This window comes from Ovis canadensis, chromosome 2, assembly GCF_042477335.2.
Source record: "Ovis canadensis isolate MfBH-ARS-UI-01 breed Bighorn chromosome 2, ARS-UI_OviCan_v2, whole genome shotgun sequence".
NCBI classification, from domain to species: domain Eukaryota; kingdom Metazoa; phylum Chordata; class Mammalia; order Artiodactyla; family Bovidae; genus Ovis; species Ovis canadensis.
This window is the reverse complement of record NC_091246.1, coordinates 209,127,041-209,144,491: the sequence shown is the minus strand read 5'-3', so window position 1 is coordinate 209,144,491 and position 17,451 is coordinate 209,127,041. Positions and strand designations below refer to the sequence as shown.

Here is a 17,451-nt window from a genome sequence, read left to right as displayed (position 1 = left end):
ATCTGAGTTGCACAAATATCTCACTGAGGAGAAAACATGAAGGTTTTGATTCAAAAGAGTCTAAATATTTCATCATTGCAAGAAGAATATAAACTGAAATTATTAACAAACTGAACAAATATAAATGACCCACTATCAAATTCTATTTTTCCAAAAAAAGCCATAATTATGAAATAATAGAGTAAGTAAGATGTCTTTCCCCCCAAATTTGGAAACCTAGGCAACCACATAGCCCTTTGAACCTCAGGATCTTCATCTATCAAATACCCCTTTACATCTCATCCAACCTACAAATCATAAAATTGTTAAATCTTAGATAATCCATTAGAGCAGAAACTATGGTCCATGAATCAAATCTGACCCACCACCTGTTTTAGTGTGTAAAGTTTTACAGAAACACAGATATTTGCATTTAACTCATATTGCCTACGGAGAAGGCAATGGCACCCCACTCCAGCACTCTTGCCTGGAAAATTCCATGGACAGAGGAGCCTGAAAGGCTGCAGTCCATGGGGTTGCTAAGAGTCGGACACAACTGAGCGACTTCACTTTCACTTTTCACTTACATGAATTGGAGAAGGAAATGGCAACCCACTCCAGTGTTCTTGCCTGGAGAATCCCAGGGACGGGGGAGCCTGGTGGGCTGCCGTCTATGGGGTCACACAGAGTCGGACATGACTGAAGCGACTTAGCAGCAGCATACTGCCTATGGCTGCTTTGGTAACAAAAGAGTAATTTAATGGAGATCATATAGCACACAAATCCTACCTGACCCTCTAAAGAAAAAGTCTGCAGATCTTGCTTTAGAAAAATGAGGTAATATTTCACCTCAATGTATTTTCCAGATATATAAAGCTCCCCTTTTAGGTAGATAAACTTTACTTTAAACACAAAGTAAATGCATTCTATATTTTCCAAATAACCAACAATATAGTCTCCTAACTTCATAGTCCTGCCTCTCAGATTTGGCAACTGATGGAGTGAATTGGCAGATATGAGTTTGATCCTTGCCTCTAATTCTTTGCAATCTTAGACCAAACTCTAAATGAGGATTATACCACCTGCCCTGCCAATCACTAACAATTTTGAAGACTAAGAGAGATATATTAAAGTATTTGAAAATTACATATGTACCCACCACTTTTTAAAAGATCACTGCTTTAATAATTTAAATATTCAAATAAAGTATTATATTCTATATTAAGACACAATGGAAGTCCTAAAACTACTTAATCTAGACTAGATACCATGAACTTCGTACAAAACAGAAACGAAGTTAGTATCTATATATCATATTATACATTGATCCAAATGTATCTTGTCTTGCTAAGTCAAGGGGCTTATTTTTCATACTGTTTTGCTTGCTGCTGCTAAGTCGCTTCAGTCGTGTTCGACTCTGTGTGACCCCATAGACCGCAGCCCACCAGGCTCCACCGTCCCTGGGATTCTCCAGGCAAGAACACCTTTAGTCAAATGGTAATCTGTAAAAAGGGATTTCTGAAAGATTTAAAGAATAAGGCTGGATGGAAGAGGAATATCTAAGGATAGTAAATGTATGAGAAAAAGTGTGTATGGGACAAAGGAATAGAGGGAGTATATCTGAAAAGTATAGGAGAAGCTCTTTTTTAAAGAGACAAAAACTCAGTGAGAACTTATGTTTAAAGACCAGAAGTCATTCAGATCAAAATAACATTTCAGAGCATAAGAATATTCCATCAGATTACTCCTTCTCTTATGGCTTTACACTAATATCTAACGATTCTGTTGATACAAAATTAGATCCACATTTATAAAAACTTACCAAAAGAGACATTGAATCGCTTTAGTTCACAGGAAGTAACAAAAATCCATCTACTCCAAAGATTTCTGCTTTAATCTTCAAGATACTGAAATATCCTAGTGTGAAAAACAGAAGCAAAATAACATATTTACATAACAATTCCTTAAAGATCTAGTTGCCAAAACCCACCACTATTTGGGCAGCTGTTCCCTGACACAAGGACTACCGACGTTTCTGAAAGGTGTTCTTAAAGAGCGTTTCTGTTTACCAAATGCCATTTCGGACCTGATATCACAAGAGATATCAGATATTACCCACTCCAGTATTCTTGGGCATCTCTGGTGGCCCAACTGGTAAAGAATCCACCAGCAATGCAGGAGATCTGGGTTCAATCCCTGGGTTGGGAAGATCCCCTGGAGAAGGGAAAGGCTACCGACTACAGTATTCTGGCCTGGAGAATTCCATGGACTGCATAGCCCATGGGGTTGCAAAGAGCGTGACAGGACTGAGCGACTTTCACAGATTTCCATCACAAAGGCAAAGTGCAGTTGAAAGGAGGTTCTGAATATTTCCAAAGCCTTGATTACCTGCATCTGTTCTTCCTTATCTGTACTACTTTTTTCAAGAACCCTAAGCAAAATGTAAAAACAATACAAAAAGGCAATTTGGGGCCCACTTTTACTACAAATGATGCCCAAGAATTTCCAATAGTTCTACTTATAAGTAAACTTTGAATCTTCCAAAGCTTCCTTATCAATTCATTACCTATTAAATCATTTAGGGTCACTAAATTTCCCAAATTTAGCAAATTTGGGAAAGAATCAGGATTAGTAACAGACTAGCAATTAATAACATTTTCTTCTTGCCATATGTTTACAATTTTTTTTTTAGTTTTCATGTGAAAATATTTTCTGTAGGTTGAATTCTTTACCTTATGATTCTTAGTGCTCATTTCCATTCTTCTTGGAATTTATTGACAGATATGAAAAATATGCTGATTATTATGCAAATAATTCCTGTCCAGTTTCACTGATGGCATATTAATCTCAATAGTTTATGAAGACTCCAACAGATGCAGAGGTTTTTAAACCTCTAGTAACTTACTAGATTTACATTCAAGAAGCTACAAAAGAGGTTTTACATTCAAGAAGCTACAAAAGAGGTTTTTAAACCTCTAGTAACTTACCAGATTTACATTCAAGAAGCTACAAAAGCACCACCAAAATTTCCCAGATCTTTCTGCATAGAAAGGGTGGCAATGTTCTAAACTTCCTAGTGAGAGGTATTCCCTTACACCTACCCAATTTCTCTTTCACCTTAATTGTGACTCATTATTTCATTTTAATGAAATTCCCAAGTTCGATCAAGCCATCTGCAAACATCTGAACAAATGGCAAAGAAAAGGATTTTGTAAACCACAGAAGTTATAGACCAGCATCTAATTTTATCGTTAAGGAAAGAAGTCAATTTGCTCATGATATTCTCTACAGACCTAAGGTAAAAATGGGTGTGTTGGTGGGGGGGAGGTCCCTGACAGGGTTTGATTATTTTTGTCTCCTGCCATTCATTATAAATATAAGGCACTGATATTTGTTGTGTTACAAAAGGGATAATGCAACACCTGCCCTGCCCAGTTTCCAGGTGGTTCAGATCAAATGAAATGCTTCATCTGAAAGTGGTTAGAATTACCAAATACCGTATCCATATAAAAGCTTAAGAAGATGCTCTGAAAGGTACACTCAGTTATTACTGTTGGCAGTACCAAACGGTAGGGCTCATTTGGAAAGCAAGTTGGCAATGTTTTGATAACCATAAAAACATTCATACCTTTTGATCCTATAAAATTCTTACTTCTAGTAATCTAAAAAAATATTTAAGTAAATGAAGAAACCATTCACATGCAGAAAGTAATTACACTGCTATCTGAAACAATCAAGTATTCTTACCACAGTGTTTAATGAATGGCTGTCATGGGTCAGGTTCTGTGCTGGGCACTGGAGACACTCACTAGTGACCCAGGCAAACAAGGTCCAGACCACTTGCAGCATACATTCCCACAAGCCAAGATTAGAGATGTGGTGATTAACTGAATTTCCTAGTTCTCATGATTGTTTCCTACTTTTTCCACATAATAACAGTAAGTTCTTTCTTACACAAAAAAAATTTTAACTACATTATCTGCTACTGCTGCTGCTAAGTCACTTCAGTCGTGTCCGACTCTGTGCGACCCCAGAGACGGCAGCCCACCAGGCTCCCCCGTCCCTGGGATTCTCCAGGCAAGAACACTGGAGTAGGCTGCCATTTCCTTCTCCAGTGCAGGAAAGTGAAAAGTGAAAGTGAAGTCGCTCAGTCGTGTCAGTGACCCCATGGACTGCAGCCTTCCAGGCTCCTCCGTCCATGGGATTTTCCAGGCAAGACTACTGGAGTGGGTTGCCATTGCCTTCTCCAACTACATTATCTATTTTTCAGGAAAACTCATAAGAAACACACAATCTGTGAAAACTGTTAGTACTAAAGGAGTTGCCCCTGTACGGGGCTTAATCCCAGAGGATTTTGCTTCAGATGTGACAGACTATTAAGAGATAATTTTATAAGACATTTTGAGGTCAAGGCAGCAGTTGCCCCCGGTAAGGGTGGGGGAAGGGGGCAAATTTGCTGTTATAATTTTCTCCTGCATGCTTTCACTAGGTATGAATATCTTTTAAAAAGAATTCATAGTTGAGACTTGTATTTCTGAATGTATTCACACGTACATCACTGTGATCTCTCATACTTGTATCTAAAAAGCTAATCAGGAAAAAGCTTTGTAAATAAATTTATTCTAGGTGATTCAGATCAAATGAATCACTTTATCTGAATGAAGAATGAATGAAAAATGGTTCCTCTGAAAACTTTAATCTGAAAGGTTAACACTTTCTGGAACAATCAGAATGTGCAAATTACAGAACTCGGGTTTTGAGTTACTTTAATCATCCAACAGAGGCCCTTGTTACAGGGAATGTAAAAAAGCCCGATTTCCACTCCAGTAGTCTTGCCTGGAAAATCCCATGGACGGAGAAGCCTGGAAGGCTGCAGTCCATGGGGTCGCTGAGGGTCGGACACGACTGAGCGACTTCACTTTCACTTTTCACTTTCCTGCACTGGAGAAGGAAATGGCAACCCACTCCAGTGTTCTTGCCTGGAGAATCCCAGGGACGGGGGAGCCTGGTGGGCTGCCGTCTATGGGGTGGCACAGAGTCGGACACGACTGAAGTGACTTAGCAGTAGCAACTCTTTGTGGAGCCTTAAAATTACTGTACTTTTCAAAGCGATGCTGGGAACCCATAAAATCTTAACTATAGCGACGCACAACTCGGTAGAATTTTCCAAACTTAGCATCGTGACTCAAGCTTTCAAAAAATATTTACTAAGCGCCTACTGTGGGCCAGGCTTTTGCTAGGTACGCGCTGTCACAAATTCCAATCGCGTTTTGAGGGAAAAGGTGCTTGACACAACAAATCCACGAAGGAAAAACACAATCCTGAACTTAACTAACGAGGAGAAAACATAGCTTGCATTCAATTATATAAAAGCTTCCTTGCGAGTCCTGCTTTGGGGGACTTTGTAGCGAACTCGGAGAAGGTGGCACACGGAGCGGGGCCGGAGGGCGTCTCGGGTTTGGGAATGCCACGCGTGGGTGAGTGTGGCCAAAGGTGAGAGCAGGGCTGGGGGTGCTGGGAACCGGGAGAGCACCGCGGGCGGCCGGACCCGCGCACCTGGCGCCGCAGACCCCAGCAGGCGCAGCCTACCCACACGCAGGTGCTCTCCGCCGCTCGGCCCGGGACGCAGGACAGAACCGGAGCTGCGCGGGGCGCAGGGGCCGCTCTTCAGGCGGAACCGGACCCCCGCCACGGCTCCGCCAGCCGCGCGGGCTCCGGCTGGAGGCATGACGGCGAGTTCTAGCCTCGAGCTTCCCGAGGCGCGCGCGGACTAAGCCGCGCTCCCTCACTTCGCGACCGGCCCCTAGCCCTTCCCCTCCCTGCCCGGCCTCCCCTCATTACCCTGGCGGCGACCACGGCCAGCGGTTCTCTTCAAGCGGCCAGCGGTACGGGGCCTGGGCGCCCGGCCCGCCCAGGGGCAAAGCGAGAGCGCAAGGCCCGCTCCCAGCGCGGGCCGCGGAGCCAAAGGGGCGGTGCGACCCGGACTGGGGTTGTGGGCCTGGAACTCTGCCCCAAACCCCCGCAGCCCGCCGGGACTGGACTCGCCCCACTCCGGCCCCAGGGTCGCTGCCCCGCCTCCCGCCTCCCGCCTCCCGCCTCCCGCTTCAGGGCTAGCAGGGAGGGGCGTGGCCTTCGAGTTAAGGGGGCGTGGCCGAGATTAAACTACAATTCCCAGCAGGTCGTGAGCTGGCGCCGTGCAGGCTGCTGGGAGAATGGGTCTCCTCCTCTCTTCCCCGATTGTGTGGGGGCTGTCATTGACCTGGCGTCGCTGCAAAACCGAAGTCGCTGAATGATGATGTTGTGAAGTTGCCCGCCCGTCCCTGCCACGCCCAGATAGTTTTTGGCAGCGGCGGCTGCCCAGGCTGCTGCTCTCCAGCTGCCGCTTCATTGGAGACTTTTCCCTGAGGGAGCTTGGGCGCTGGATGGAGGACGCCGGGTCATTCCTGTGAGTAACCTTTCCGTTTACGACCCGAACTTGCCCTTGCCATCTTCCCTTGAAGGCGGAGGAGCTTCCCCTACCCGCGCTCCTCCCGGTTCTCGGAGGTCACGCGCGGACCCCGGAATTGGGGTATCCGAGGACTGGGTCTTCCCCTTGTCTCAGCCCCGCGATGGGAAGCGGGTGGTTTCCCAAGTGTAAGTGCTAAGTGATGGGCATTAGGCTCTGGCCTCGGGGTTCACAGGAGCTGCACCTCTCAGGATTGGCAGCATCCCATCCTGTGCCGGACAGCACCCACCTGGTGCCCCATCGTTGACCGATGAGCCGCTTTAGTGTCTGGATGTTAAATCTCAAGCCTTGGTTGCCATCTGTGATGTGAGCGAGACGAGAGGGTGTGGAAAAGAGCTCTTTCTGTGTTGAGTTGGGCTTTTCTTGCAATTGATTTTGAGCCGGACACCGCACGTCTTTTAAAAGAAAGACGCTTGCCTTCAGTTTGAAGCGTAAGTAATGGATATTAGACTACGTCCTTTTAGTACCAGAGCAAAGGTAGTCTCCTAAACACTTCAGAGATTTCTAGGTCATTATAATTGTCGTGAACTCAGTTACTTGCCCAAGGACCTTTTATTTAAGCCTGCAGTTTCTGCGTCAAAAACTAACTTTTCACTGGAAATTCATCAAGCAATAATGGACTATAGGGTAAAAAAGGAAATGAATTCTTCCAGTTTTGTTTATCTATTTCAGTGATTTTTCCCCCCTGGCCTTCTAATCTTTGCTATAGAATTGGAAGTCTGAGCTAAAGTGATCTCCAAATAGCATGTTTCTGCTTGGTGTGGTGATACTTGGGAAGAAATTGTGAAAGACACTGGTGAGGAGAAAGGCCAGGGATGAAGACACTTATTTATCTCAGCTGTTATCCCAGCTTTCTGTTGTTTTATCTTCTAATCAGGCAGATTTCTTTTTTTGTTGGCTTCTGTCTGTGTGATGGAGAAGGCAGTGGCACCCCACTCCATTACTCTTGCCTGGAAAATCCCATGGACAGAGGAGCCTGGTAGGCTGCAGTCCATGGGGTTGCTAAGAGTCAGACACAACTGAGCAAGTTCATTTTCACGCACTGAAGAGAGAAATGGCAACCCACTCCAGTGTTCTTGCCTGGAGACTCCCAGGGACGGGGGAGCCTGGTGGGCTGCCATCTATGGGATCGCACAGAGTCGGACACAACTGAAGTGACTTAGCAGCAGCAGCAGCAGCAGCAGTCTGTGTGAAGGGGAGACCTGTTGACAGCTACTTGGGGAAGATTCCAAGGTGTTTCCAAAACTTGAAAGTCCCACCTACCTTCTTCACCTCACCTCGATGACCAGAGGAGCCTCTGTCATCCCACGCTCCCTACGCCCTGACCTGAGGCTCTGCAGTTTGGGGGGAGTTTTTCCTGATGAGAATATGTCCTTGCAGACTTTCTGTTTGATGTTCTCTCCTCTCCCTGAAAGTCTGGATTTCTTGCAGCAGAGTGAGCAGGATGATCGGGACTCAATTTCTGGAGGAGATGTGGAGGCAGGGGCTCTAGCTGGAAGGCTGCCTGGGTGGCTGGGGGAAGCACTGGCCAGCTTTCTGTTTTTAAAATTAAGTCATTTTCAGTAAGCCTCAGGTACTCAGCAAATACATACTATGTGAAAGATGGTTTTAAGTTATTTTGCAGGTGTTTATTCATATGATTACAGGTGTGAGAAAGACAAACATTTGATTACTCTCAATCAGCCAGGCATATCAGTTATAAGCTCTCCATACATTTGATCCATTAATCACTAATGGGGCTTCCCTGGTGGCTCAGATGGCAAAGAATCTGCCTGCAATGCAGGAGACCTGGGTTTGATTCCTGGATCAGGAAGAATTCCCCTGGAGAAGGGAATGAATACTCACTCCAGTATTCTTGCCTGGAGAGTTCCATGAACAGAGGAGCCTGGCAGGTTACAGTCCATGGGTTCACTGTGTGGCTAGGTACCTCCCAGTCAGCCAGGCATCTCAGTTATGAGCTCTATGTGCATTTGATCAGTTAATCACTATAATAACCCCCTTGCATAATCTAAGGCTCTAAAACTGTGCTTATGTAACAAATGGAGATTCATACCTAGATCTGCCTTACTTCAAAGTTATAGGTCAGATAACTTTTACCTACTTCAGAAATTGCTGACCTCAAAGGTTGGATGATTAAAAAGCATTTTCCAGCATTATTTTCTAATACTAGTTCCTACTACATACCTTGAATATCTAGAATAATTCTTGAACCCTGCTTTAGTACTTTTGAACCAGGTGTTCTCTCTGCTTGCAATGCTTGTCCTTCGCAGAGCTTTGCATTAAGACCCTAAGAGCCCATTACAAATCCACCTGTTTACTTAGGTAAGCCTTGATAGGATTGGCCTTTCTAGTTCAAAGGTTTAGTGGTTCTGAAATTGAAAATTTGAGCCAGGAAGTGGTATTCTCTATTACAAATGATTAACATCCATAGTCACAGAGAATAGAAAAACTTGTTTAAGATTTTTTACTTCAATACCCAAGATGTTTAAACACCAAAATAAGGAATGAGACACATGAAAATTTATTATTTCATGTTTATTTTGATCTTTACTTATATCATCCATACCAATTTTTGAACCTCTTTAGTTACTATCTTGTGTGATTGGTAAGAAGTCTGAGGCATTTAAGTAATATTCACATTTAAAGTAACTATAATTGAAGGAACTAAATTACTCATGATATCCAGCCATATTTTTTCAGATTTTAAGTGATCATATAATAGTAAACATCCCCACATTAGCAGTGAGAAATGTTTATTTAGATAAGCAACTGAAGCAGAGGGGAAGTTAACATACCCGAGGTCACTCAGCTACTAAGTGGGGAAATTGGGTCTCAAACCCAGGCAATCCCAGAATCTGTACTCTAATGTTTAGTGAGCACCTACTATGTACCACCAGCTTCCCTGGTGGCTCAGACAGTAAAGCGTCTGCCTACAGTGTGGGAGACCTGGGTTCAATCCCTGGGTCGGGAAGATCTCCTGGAGAAGGAAATGGCAACCCACTCCACTATTCTTGTCTGGAAAATCCCATGGACAGAAGAGCCTGGTAGGCTACAGTCCATGGGGTTGCAAAGAGTTGGACACGACTGAGCAACTTCACTCACTTACTATCTACCAACCCTAAAAATGGATGCTTTTATTATAATTAAGTCATTTATGTCTATAACTACCTTATGTAGAATGGAAGATCAACATTTAGTGACTTGTTTAAAATCATAGGTGCATATTAGAACCAGGATTTGAACTCATGCCTGCTTTATTCAAAGCTCATATTCTTTCTTCTATGTTCCCTAAATAAGCAAATCTTTAGTAAATCTCTTCAATGGGACAGATACTGTGCTAAGTGCTAGAGATTTATTCTCTGCTCTGAAAGAATACAATCTGAAGAAGGAAAGAGACAATTGGGATAGTGTGTTTATGAGTGAGCAGCACACAGAAGTACTGTGGGAACACAGAGACAGGGCAATGAAATCTTCCTGGATAGGAAGACTTGGGCCAGTCTTGGAAAAATAAATAGGAATTAGCGTGACCAAAGAAAAGAAGGCGGCCTTATTGTGGGCTCAGTTGTGTTTCTCCAAAATTTGTAAATTAAAGCCCTAGCCCCCATAACCTCAGAATATGACTATATTTAGAGATAGGGCCTTTGAAGAGGTAAGTAAGTTAAAATGAGACCTTTAGGGTATAATTCATTCTTACCGGTATCTTTATAAAAGAGGAACTTTGGACACAAAAGAGACATTGAGAACATGTGCACATAGGAAAAAGACCACGTGAGGACACTTCGAGAAGACAGCCATATGCAAGCCTCGGGAGAAGCCTGTCTTGCTGATACTTTGATCTTGGACTTCTAGCCTCCACAACTGTGAGCAAATAAACTTCTGTTGTTTACGCTGCCTAGCCGGTGCTTGTGCTTAGTTGCTGAGTCATGTCTGACTCTTTGTGACCCTGTGGATTATATAGCCCGCCAGGCCCCTCTATCCATGGGATTTTTCAGGCACGAATACTAGAGTGGGTTGCCATTTCCTCCACCAAGGAATCTGCCTGATGCAGGGATCAAACTCACATCTCCTGCTTTGCAGGTGGATTCTTTATCCATCGGTATTTTGTTACGGTGGTCCTAGCAAATGAATGGAGAGATGTTCTAACAAAGGAATGATATACAAAAAGTCTTTGAGGTGTGGCCAGGTGATTAGATTTCATGGTAAAAAAGTGTTGAGAGATGATTCTGAAGACGAGGCAGGGGCCATTTTGGATGAATGTGTATGAGACTCTAAGGATTTTAAACTTTATCCTAAGGGAGGTAGACTGGAGGGGATTTGCAGCCATGGGGAAACATTAAGTCTGCATGTTAGAAAGATACTCTGTGAGCCATGGAAGGATGGATTAAAGAGGGTAAGACTGGAGGCAAGAAGATCAACTGGGTGTCTTACTGTCATAGGAAGCTGAACTAAATATTTTCTCAGAATATTGAAATGTCAAACTAAGTTGTTTGACATAACAAGACCATTGTTAACATGAGGAAGATTTAAAAGGGCACAGCTAACCCTTAGGGCATACATAAGATTTAAGAAGAATCTGTATATATCTATTTTGTACCTAGAGACTGGCTTTGCTTTTGACATTTTGCTTTCTGTAAATAAAGCTTCACTCACCTATCACAGAATATTTAGTATTTTTCCACTGTATTTAATAGACACTTTTATAGTACTTATTCTATTCTAAGCCAAGTCCTCTGACAGCTTTATGAAATATCTACTCTTGCTGTGGTGGTTTAGGCGCTAAGTCGTGTCCGACCCTTGAGACCCTATGGACTATAGCCCACCAGACTTCTTGTCCATGGGATTTCCCAGGCAAGAATGCTGGAGTAGGTTGGCATTTCCTTCTCCATGAACTACTGTTATTATCTCTACATCATGCATAAAGATATTGAAACACAGAGAGACTAAGTAGCTTATCCATGGTCACGTAGCTAATAAATGGCAGTGTTAAGATTCAAACTCAAACAGGCTGTCTTCAGAGTCTGTGCTTTTAGCCATATATAATTGCCATATATTATTTATCAAGATCATTACTGTTGCCATGTATTATTTATTAAGATCTTCAGTTACGTATGAAAGGAGGAGGAAATAAATTGGGTATGTTTGCCATGGAGAGTACAGTTTGTCAGAAGAAATAAGTAACAAGGTTTTTGAGGTAAGGTTTTTGAAAAACGTGTTTTAGAGGAAAATGAAGAGTATTGGGAGGCAATGCTTGCTCTGAGTTGGGGCTTCTGAGAGAGCTAGACAGGAAAAGTAGCGTTGACCTCAGATGTGAATAATGTCTAGACTTTGGATACATAGAATGGGGAGAGGACGTTAAAGAAGACATAGCATGAACAAAGTCATTGGTTTGGGAATTTCCTGGTGTGTCTAGGGAACTAATAAATACACTCCTTTGTTTTGGCTGGAATATATTATGTGATTGGAGAGGCCAGTTTGGGGGATGGGAGACAGATAATAGCAAATGTCTGAGAAAGAGAAGTCTTAGGGAGTGAGGGGCAAGGAAAATTGTATAGGTTTTTAAACCAAATGATTGAGGTATATATTAGAAGTAATAATCTTTTAGGAGAGGATAAAGTTAATCTAATCCCTACTTAACAGTTAAGTCCTATTTTACCATTTCACAAATTGCATACATCCTTCTTACTGCTTCTATATACATAGTTTATGCCTTTATTACAATAACTCAGGCATAATAATAAAATTTCTTAATTTTCTGCCTCTAATCTCTCCATTCCTGAAATTTATCCTATATTCTGACTCCAAATTTATTTTTCAAATGTCATTTTCCACTTAGAAACTTGCTCCCCCTCCTGCATTGTTGGTGGGAATATAAATTGGTGCAATCACTCTGGAAAGCAGTATGGAAATTCCTCAGAAAACTAAAAATAGAATTATCATATGATCCAGCAATCTCACTTCTGGGCATACATATAGACAAAGCTGTAATTCAGAAAGATAAAAGCACCCCTTTGTTCATAGCAGCACTATTCACAATAGCCAAGGCGTGGAAACAACCATGTTTATTGACAGGTGAATGGGTAAAGAAGATATGATATATACATGCAGTGGAATACTACTCAGCCATAAAAAATAATGAAATAATACTATTTGCAGCAACATGATGAAACTAGAGATTGTCCTATTAAGTCAGAAAGACAAATACCATATGATATCACTTATATCTGGATTCAACACAAATGAAACTATCTATGAAACAAATAGAATCAGGACATAGAGAATAGACTGGTAGTTGCCAAGGCGGAGGGAGGTGGGAAGGATTTGGATTGGGAGTTTGGAATTAACAGATGCAAACTGATATATATATAGAATGGATAAACAGCAGAGGTCCTACTGTATAGAATAGGGAATTATATTCAGTATCCTGTGATAAACCATAGCAGAAAAGAATATGAAAAAGAATATACATATATGTATGATTGAGTCACTTTGCTGTATAGCAGTAATTAACATTGTAATTCAACTGTATGTCAATAAAAAATAAGTTTAAAAAAAAGAGTTAGAACACAAATGTGACCAACTGACCAAAAAATATTGTTTCATGGTAGGGAAAAAAAAAAAGTTTTAATAGAAAAAAAGAAAAAAGAAAGAAACTTGTTCCCTGAGGGATCAAGTTCACACTTCCTAATCTGAACTAGTCCAATTTAAAACTCCAAGTACCTTCTTCATAATCATTCCCACTTCAGTTGGTCTTCACACTGCTGCCAAATTGGCTCTGTCTGCTGTTTGCTTTGGGGCCTCCTTTTCTTTAACCTTTACCAGACACCCCCATTCTCGGTACTGAAATCTTTCCATCCTTGAGGAACCCTGTGTTCCTTGAGTAGCCCTGTACTAAATGTTACTCCTGTGTGAAGTCAGGCCACTTCAGCTAGAAAAGAACTCGCCCCACTCACTATCTATACACCAGTTCTGTTCCAATACTCATTAAATACTTATTTCTTATCTGGCGGTGTTATCTTATATTCTCAGATTTCTTAAATCATCAAATCTTAGATCTAATCTAGATCATGGAGCTCATTAGAACTCTTCCCATTAGAGTTCTTAGATCTTTATCTTCCCTTCAAGACGGAGACTGTTGTATATTACTTTTTATCTCTTTTCAGTACTTGTAGTTTAATTCAAGCAGCATTTATTGAAAGCAGTCCAATAAGCAGCTTGTTGACCAGTTGTTTATAGTGATCCTTTTATTAAAATTTCTTTTATAACTGGCTTCTTAATATGTAATGTTCTGACTTTATTGTAGCTTTATTACTGACTCACATAACCTTGGGGACATTCTGATTAATTACACTCTGTATTATGGCGTATTCATGCTAGAAAATGAGCATACAAAGTCTACCTGTGGTATAGAAGTGGAACTAATTCATGCTGTAAAGATCACTGAAGTCTTTGAAGCTTATCCATATATCTCTGTCAGCTTGCCAAACTGCGAGTTCTTTTTCTTTAGAAAGCTTTCTGACAAGTCAGGAAGAATGAAGGAATAGTTCAGATAAAATAGAGTCTAATTTAAGAGTGTTAACACTATGTTGTATAACAATGAAGTTGATAGTTATGCAAGTTAGTGGTGAAAGAATTCACCCACCAGGTTCAGTTAATAGTTCATTTCAACAACAAATATTTATTGAGTTGCTTGAGCTCCTGCTATTATATATCCATCCTGGTCAGCAAGTGAGAAGAAAAGGAGAAGATAGCACCTTTCTCCTTCCTGTCTGGAAGAGGACTTCCAGGATGTAAATTGGAATACATGTTGTGAAAGAAACATTAAATGCAAAGTTAGAAAATAAAGGTGGCAGGGAGTCTACTTTAGATCAGGTGAACTGGTAAAAGTAGTTAACATGGAAGAGGGAAGAGTATTCTGGGTACCGTGAACAATTGCAAAGGCCCAAGATAGGAGACAGTGTGATGAGGAAGTGGAAGGAAATGACAGAAGGCCTGTGGCTGAGTATGAGCAAGGAGGAGAGTGGTGCAAGATGAGGGAACAGTAGTAGTCAGGGGCCAGGCGGGCCGGACCTTGGACATCTGAAGCGTGAATTTTATTCTGTATATTATGGACATCCTTGATTTTTTTTTAAAGGAGTTTAATTTTTAAAGCTTTATTCTTTTGTCTTTTGGAGAATACAGAGGAGATTAAGAATAGAGTCTGTTAGGTTCTTCATATTCTAAGAGATGATGATGGCTTGAATTAGGATGGTGGAAGAGAGGATGAAGAGAAGTGAGTGCACTTGAGATATATATATGTGTGTGTGTGTGTGTGTATATATATATATATATATATATATATATATAGGTATTATACTACACAGGGATTGATAATGGATTGAATGCAGCAAGGTTAGAGTAAGGAGGTATCTGTGGTTCCGTGGGTCACTTCATGGATCATGATCAGCTGTGAGAAATGTGAGTGGCACTCAGGAAGAAGTCTGGTCTGAAGAGCCTGTTTGGGAGTTATTAACATGAAAGAGATGGTTTAATCTGTGGTGGTGAATGGTTTGTACAAAGATACATGGAAAAAAAAAATGAGAACATGGTCAAAACTGGAATTCTGGGGAATACCAACATTTAAGGATCAAAAGAAGGGAGCTGGGTGATCCAGTGGAGGCATTTGAGAAAGAGCATTCATTGTAAAATTGTAGGCTCCAGGAGAGCCACAGGAGGAAAGTTCAAGGAGGGAGTGGTCAGTAATATTGAATCAGAGGTAACCCAAGATAACACCTAAGAAGGTAGATTAGATTGGTTAGCAGAGACTATTGACAACTGAAGGGAAACTGGTTTCAGGAAAGATCAGATTGTAGTGGGGTTGAGATAACAATGAGAGATGAGGGGAAGAACATGAGAGTGCATACTCTGTAAAGAAACTTGGCTGAGGACAGAGGGCAGCAGCTAGAAAGGACCTCAGAGTCTTGGGGAAGGGAGATTTTCAAATTTTTATTTTATCTGTTTTTAATGAAATGGAAGACTTGGGGCATGATAATAGGCCATGGAAGAAGGTGAAGCTCATGGAGTATAGGGATAACCAGTAGAACAGTTTAGGCAGGAGGAGAGACTTGTAATGTACGTTTCATCATTTTTTAACGGGTTGAAATGAAGGAAATGATGAAAAATAAGTTTCTTTCCCCCTTTTGTCTTCCAGCCACACAGTTCCTCTTCTTAGAGGATTGCTAATTTGCACTGCCATCAACTAGTGTGTAAATGTATGGTTGGCATTGTGCTTGTACTAAATTCTCAGAGTTTGGAGAGACAGCTACTACAGGTTATGTGGGTTTATTGGTGGGAGGAATGAGAAAGAGATGGAACACAGATAGGGGTTCAGAGAAGACTGAGAAAGATATGATTTGGAATTGTTGTTTAAGAGGATAACAGAGGGCATGTTTATGGTGTGATCTCTGTAGCTGAAGAACCTGCAACAGCCTCTCCCCACAAGGTGCTGTGATCTTTTCAGTACTTAACTTCTTCTTTACAATCAAAATGTATGTCAGCTTCGAAAAGCGATTTCTCAAAAATCCATCACTTGTGGAAAGTAAGTACATGTTTGGGTTCTGAGTGCCAAAACGCTGCCTTCAGCTCTTAATTGCTTTCACTCATAGTCTTCCATTTCACGCCACACCATGTTGTGTGGTGCTTTGGGGTTATTCAGCTAGTGATATAAATCAAAACAAAGGGAGGCTTGTTGGTTAAGAAAGAACAGTCTGTCTGAAGGAAAGGAAGAGGAGACTGGAAACCAGCTACAGTGTCTCTGAGATGGCACTACTTACTGTTCCTAAAGCACATAATTTAACACCGTAAAAAAAACAAATTTCCTTTCAACCATTCTCCTCTTTTTAGCTACAGTGGCACCCCACTCCAGTACTCTTGCCTGGAAAATCCCATGGACGGAAGAGCCTGGTAGGCTGTAGTCCATGGGGTTGCGAAGAGTCGGACACGACTGAGTGACTTCCCTTTCACTTTTCACTTTCATGCATTGGAGAAGGAAATGGCAACCCTCTCCAGTGTTCTGGCCTGGAGAATCCCAGGGACTGGGGAGCCTGGTGGGCTGCCATCTATGGGGTTGCACAGAGTCGAACACGACTGAAGTGACTTAGCAGCAGGCTAAAGCACTGAGTGTGACTTTGTTTTATTTTTAGTCACAAAATTGAAAGATTACAAATGAGACTTATATTAGTAGCTAAGTTTTTTTAAAGAAGATACTCAGTATTTCTTGTTTGATACAGGACTCATTTTAAATGTGTTCATAAACAGCTGAAAGTGCTATTTGTGGAAAACATGATAAAACTAAGCAGTGAGTCAAAGGTTCAGGTTTAGCTTTCTGACAAAACTGACAACTCATTCTTTTTAGTTATTACAAGGAAAGTGGGTACTGTGTTATTGCTATGAAGATGATAAATCATCCGTTTACCAACAAACCCTTATACAGAGTTTTTCATAAAACAAATATAGTGTTTTCTTTCAAATATTGAATCTTAGCTTGGTTTTGCTTTCCCAAGCAATTCATTTAGTTGATGTTGGATTGAAATGTACCAATAATCAATTTCGTTCATTCAATTACATCTTTAATTCAGTGTGTTGACATTTTTAATCATTAAGTTATATTTGGGCATGTACTGCAAGAATACTGTGTGTCAGTTTGGTTTGGGGCATACAAAAGTAAAATAGCTTCATTCAAGGAGCTTGTAGTATAGTCAGGAAAGAATTGAGCATGTAGTCTGCTGGGGGTATCCAAGTAGAGCAGTCAGTAAACACTGATTAAGTAGCAAAATCACAATAGAGATTTTATAAGATTTCCTGAACCATTTTCTCCTTGTTTCCACTGTATTACTCTGTAGTGATTCATAGTAAACTTCTCACAAGAGACAGACCTATGCTTTTCAGAGGAGACAGTAAAGATTAAAGACAGAACATATTCATAGCCAGCC

At 41.4% G+C, this 17,451-nt stretch overlaps 2 protein-coding genes across 2 annotated transcripts in view; one reads left to right on the top strand and one right to left on the bottom strand.

Moving 5' to 3' along the window:
- STRADB (STE20 related adaptor beta) overlaps positions 1-6,157 on the bottom strand; it is a 34,091-nt gene extending 27,934 nt beyond the window's left edge. The window contains exons 1-2 of the mRNA XM_069578021.1: positions 5,821-6,157; positions 1,802-1,896 (exon numbers count right to left, since the gene is read on the bottom strand). Of these exons, the coding sequence (XP_069434122.1) occupies positions 1,802-1,813 (12 nt within the window). The 5' untranslated portion in view covers positions 1,814-1,896; positions 5,821-6,157. The remainder of the gene's footprint in view (positions 1-1,801; positions 1,897-5,820) is intronic.
- The window catches only part of TRAK2 (trafficking kinesin protein 2), an 84,837-nt gene continuing 72,857 nt past the window's right edge, over positions 5,472-17,451 (top strand). The window contains exon 1 of the mRNA XM_069578000.1: positions 5,472-6,424. The gene's annotated coding sequence lies outside the window, so the exon portion shown is untranslated. The remainder of the gene's footprint in view (positions 6,425-17,451) is intronic.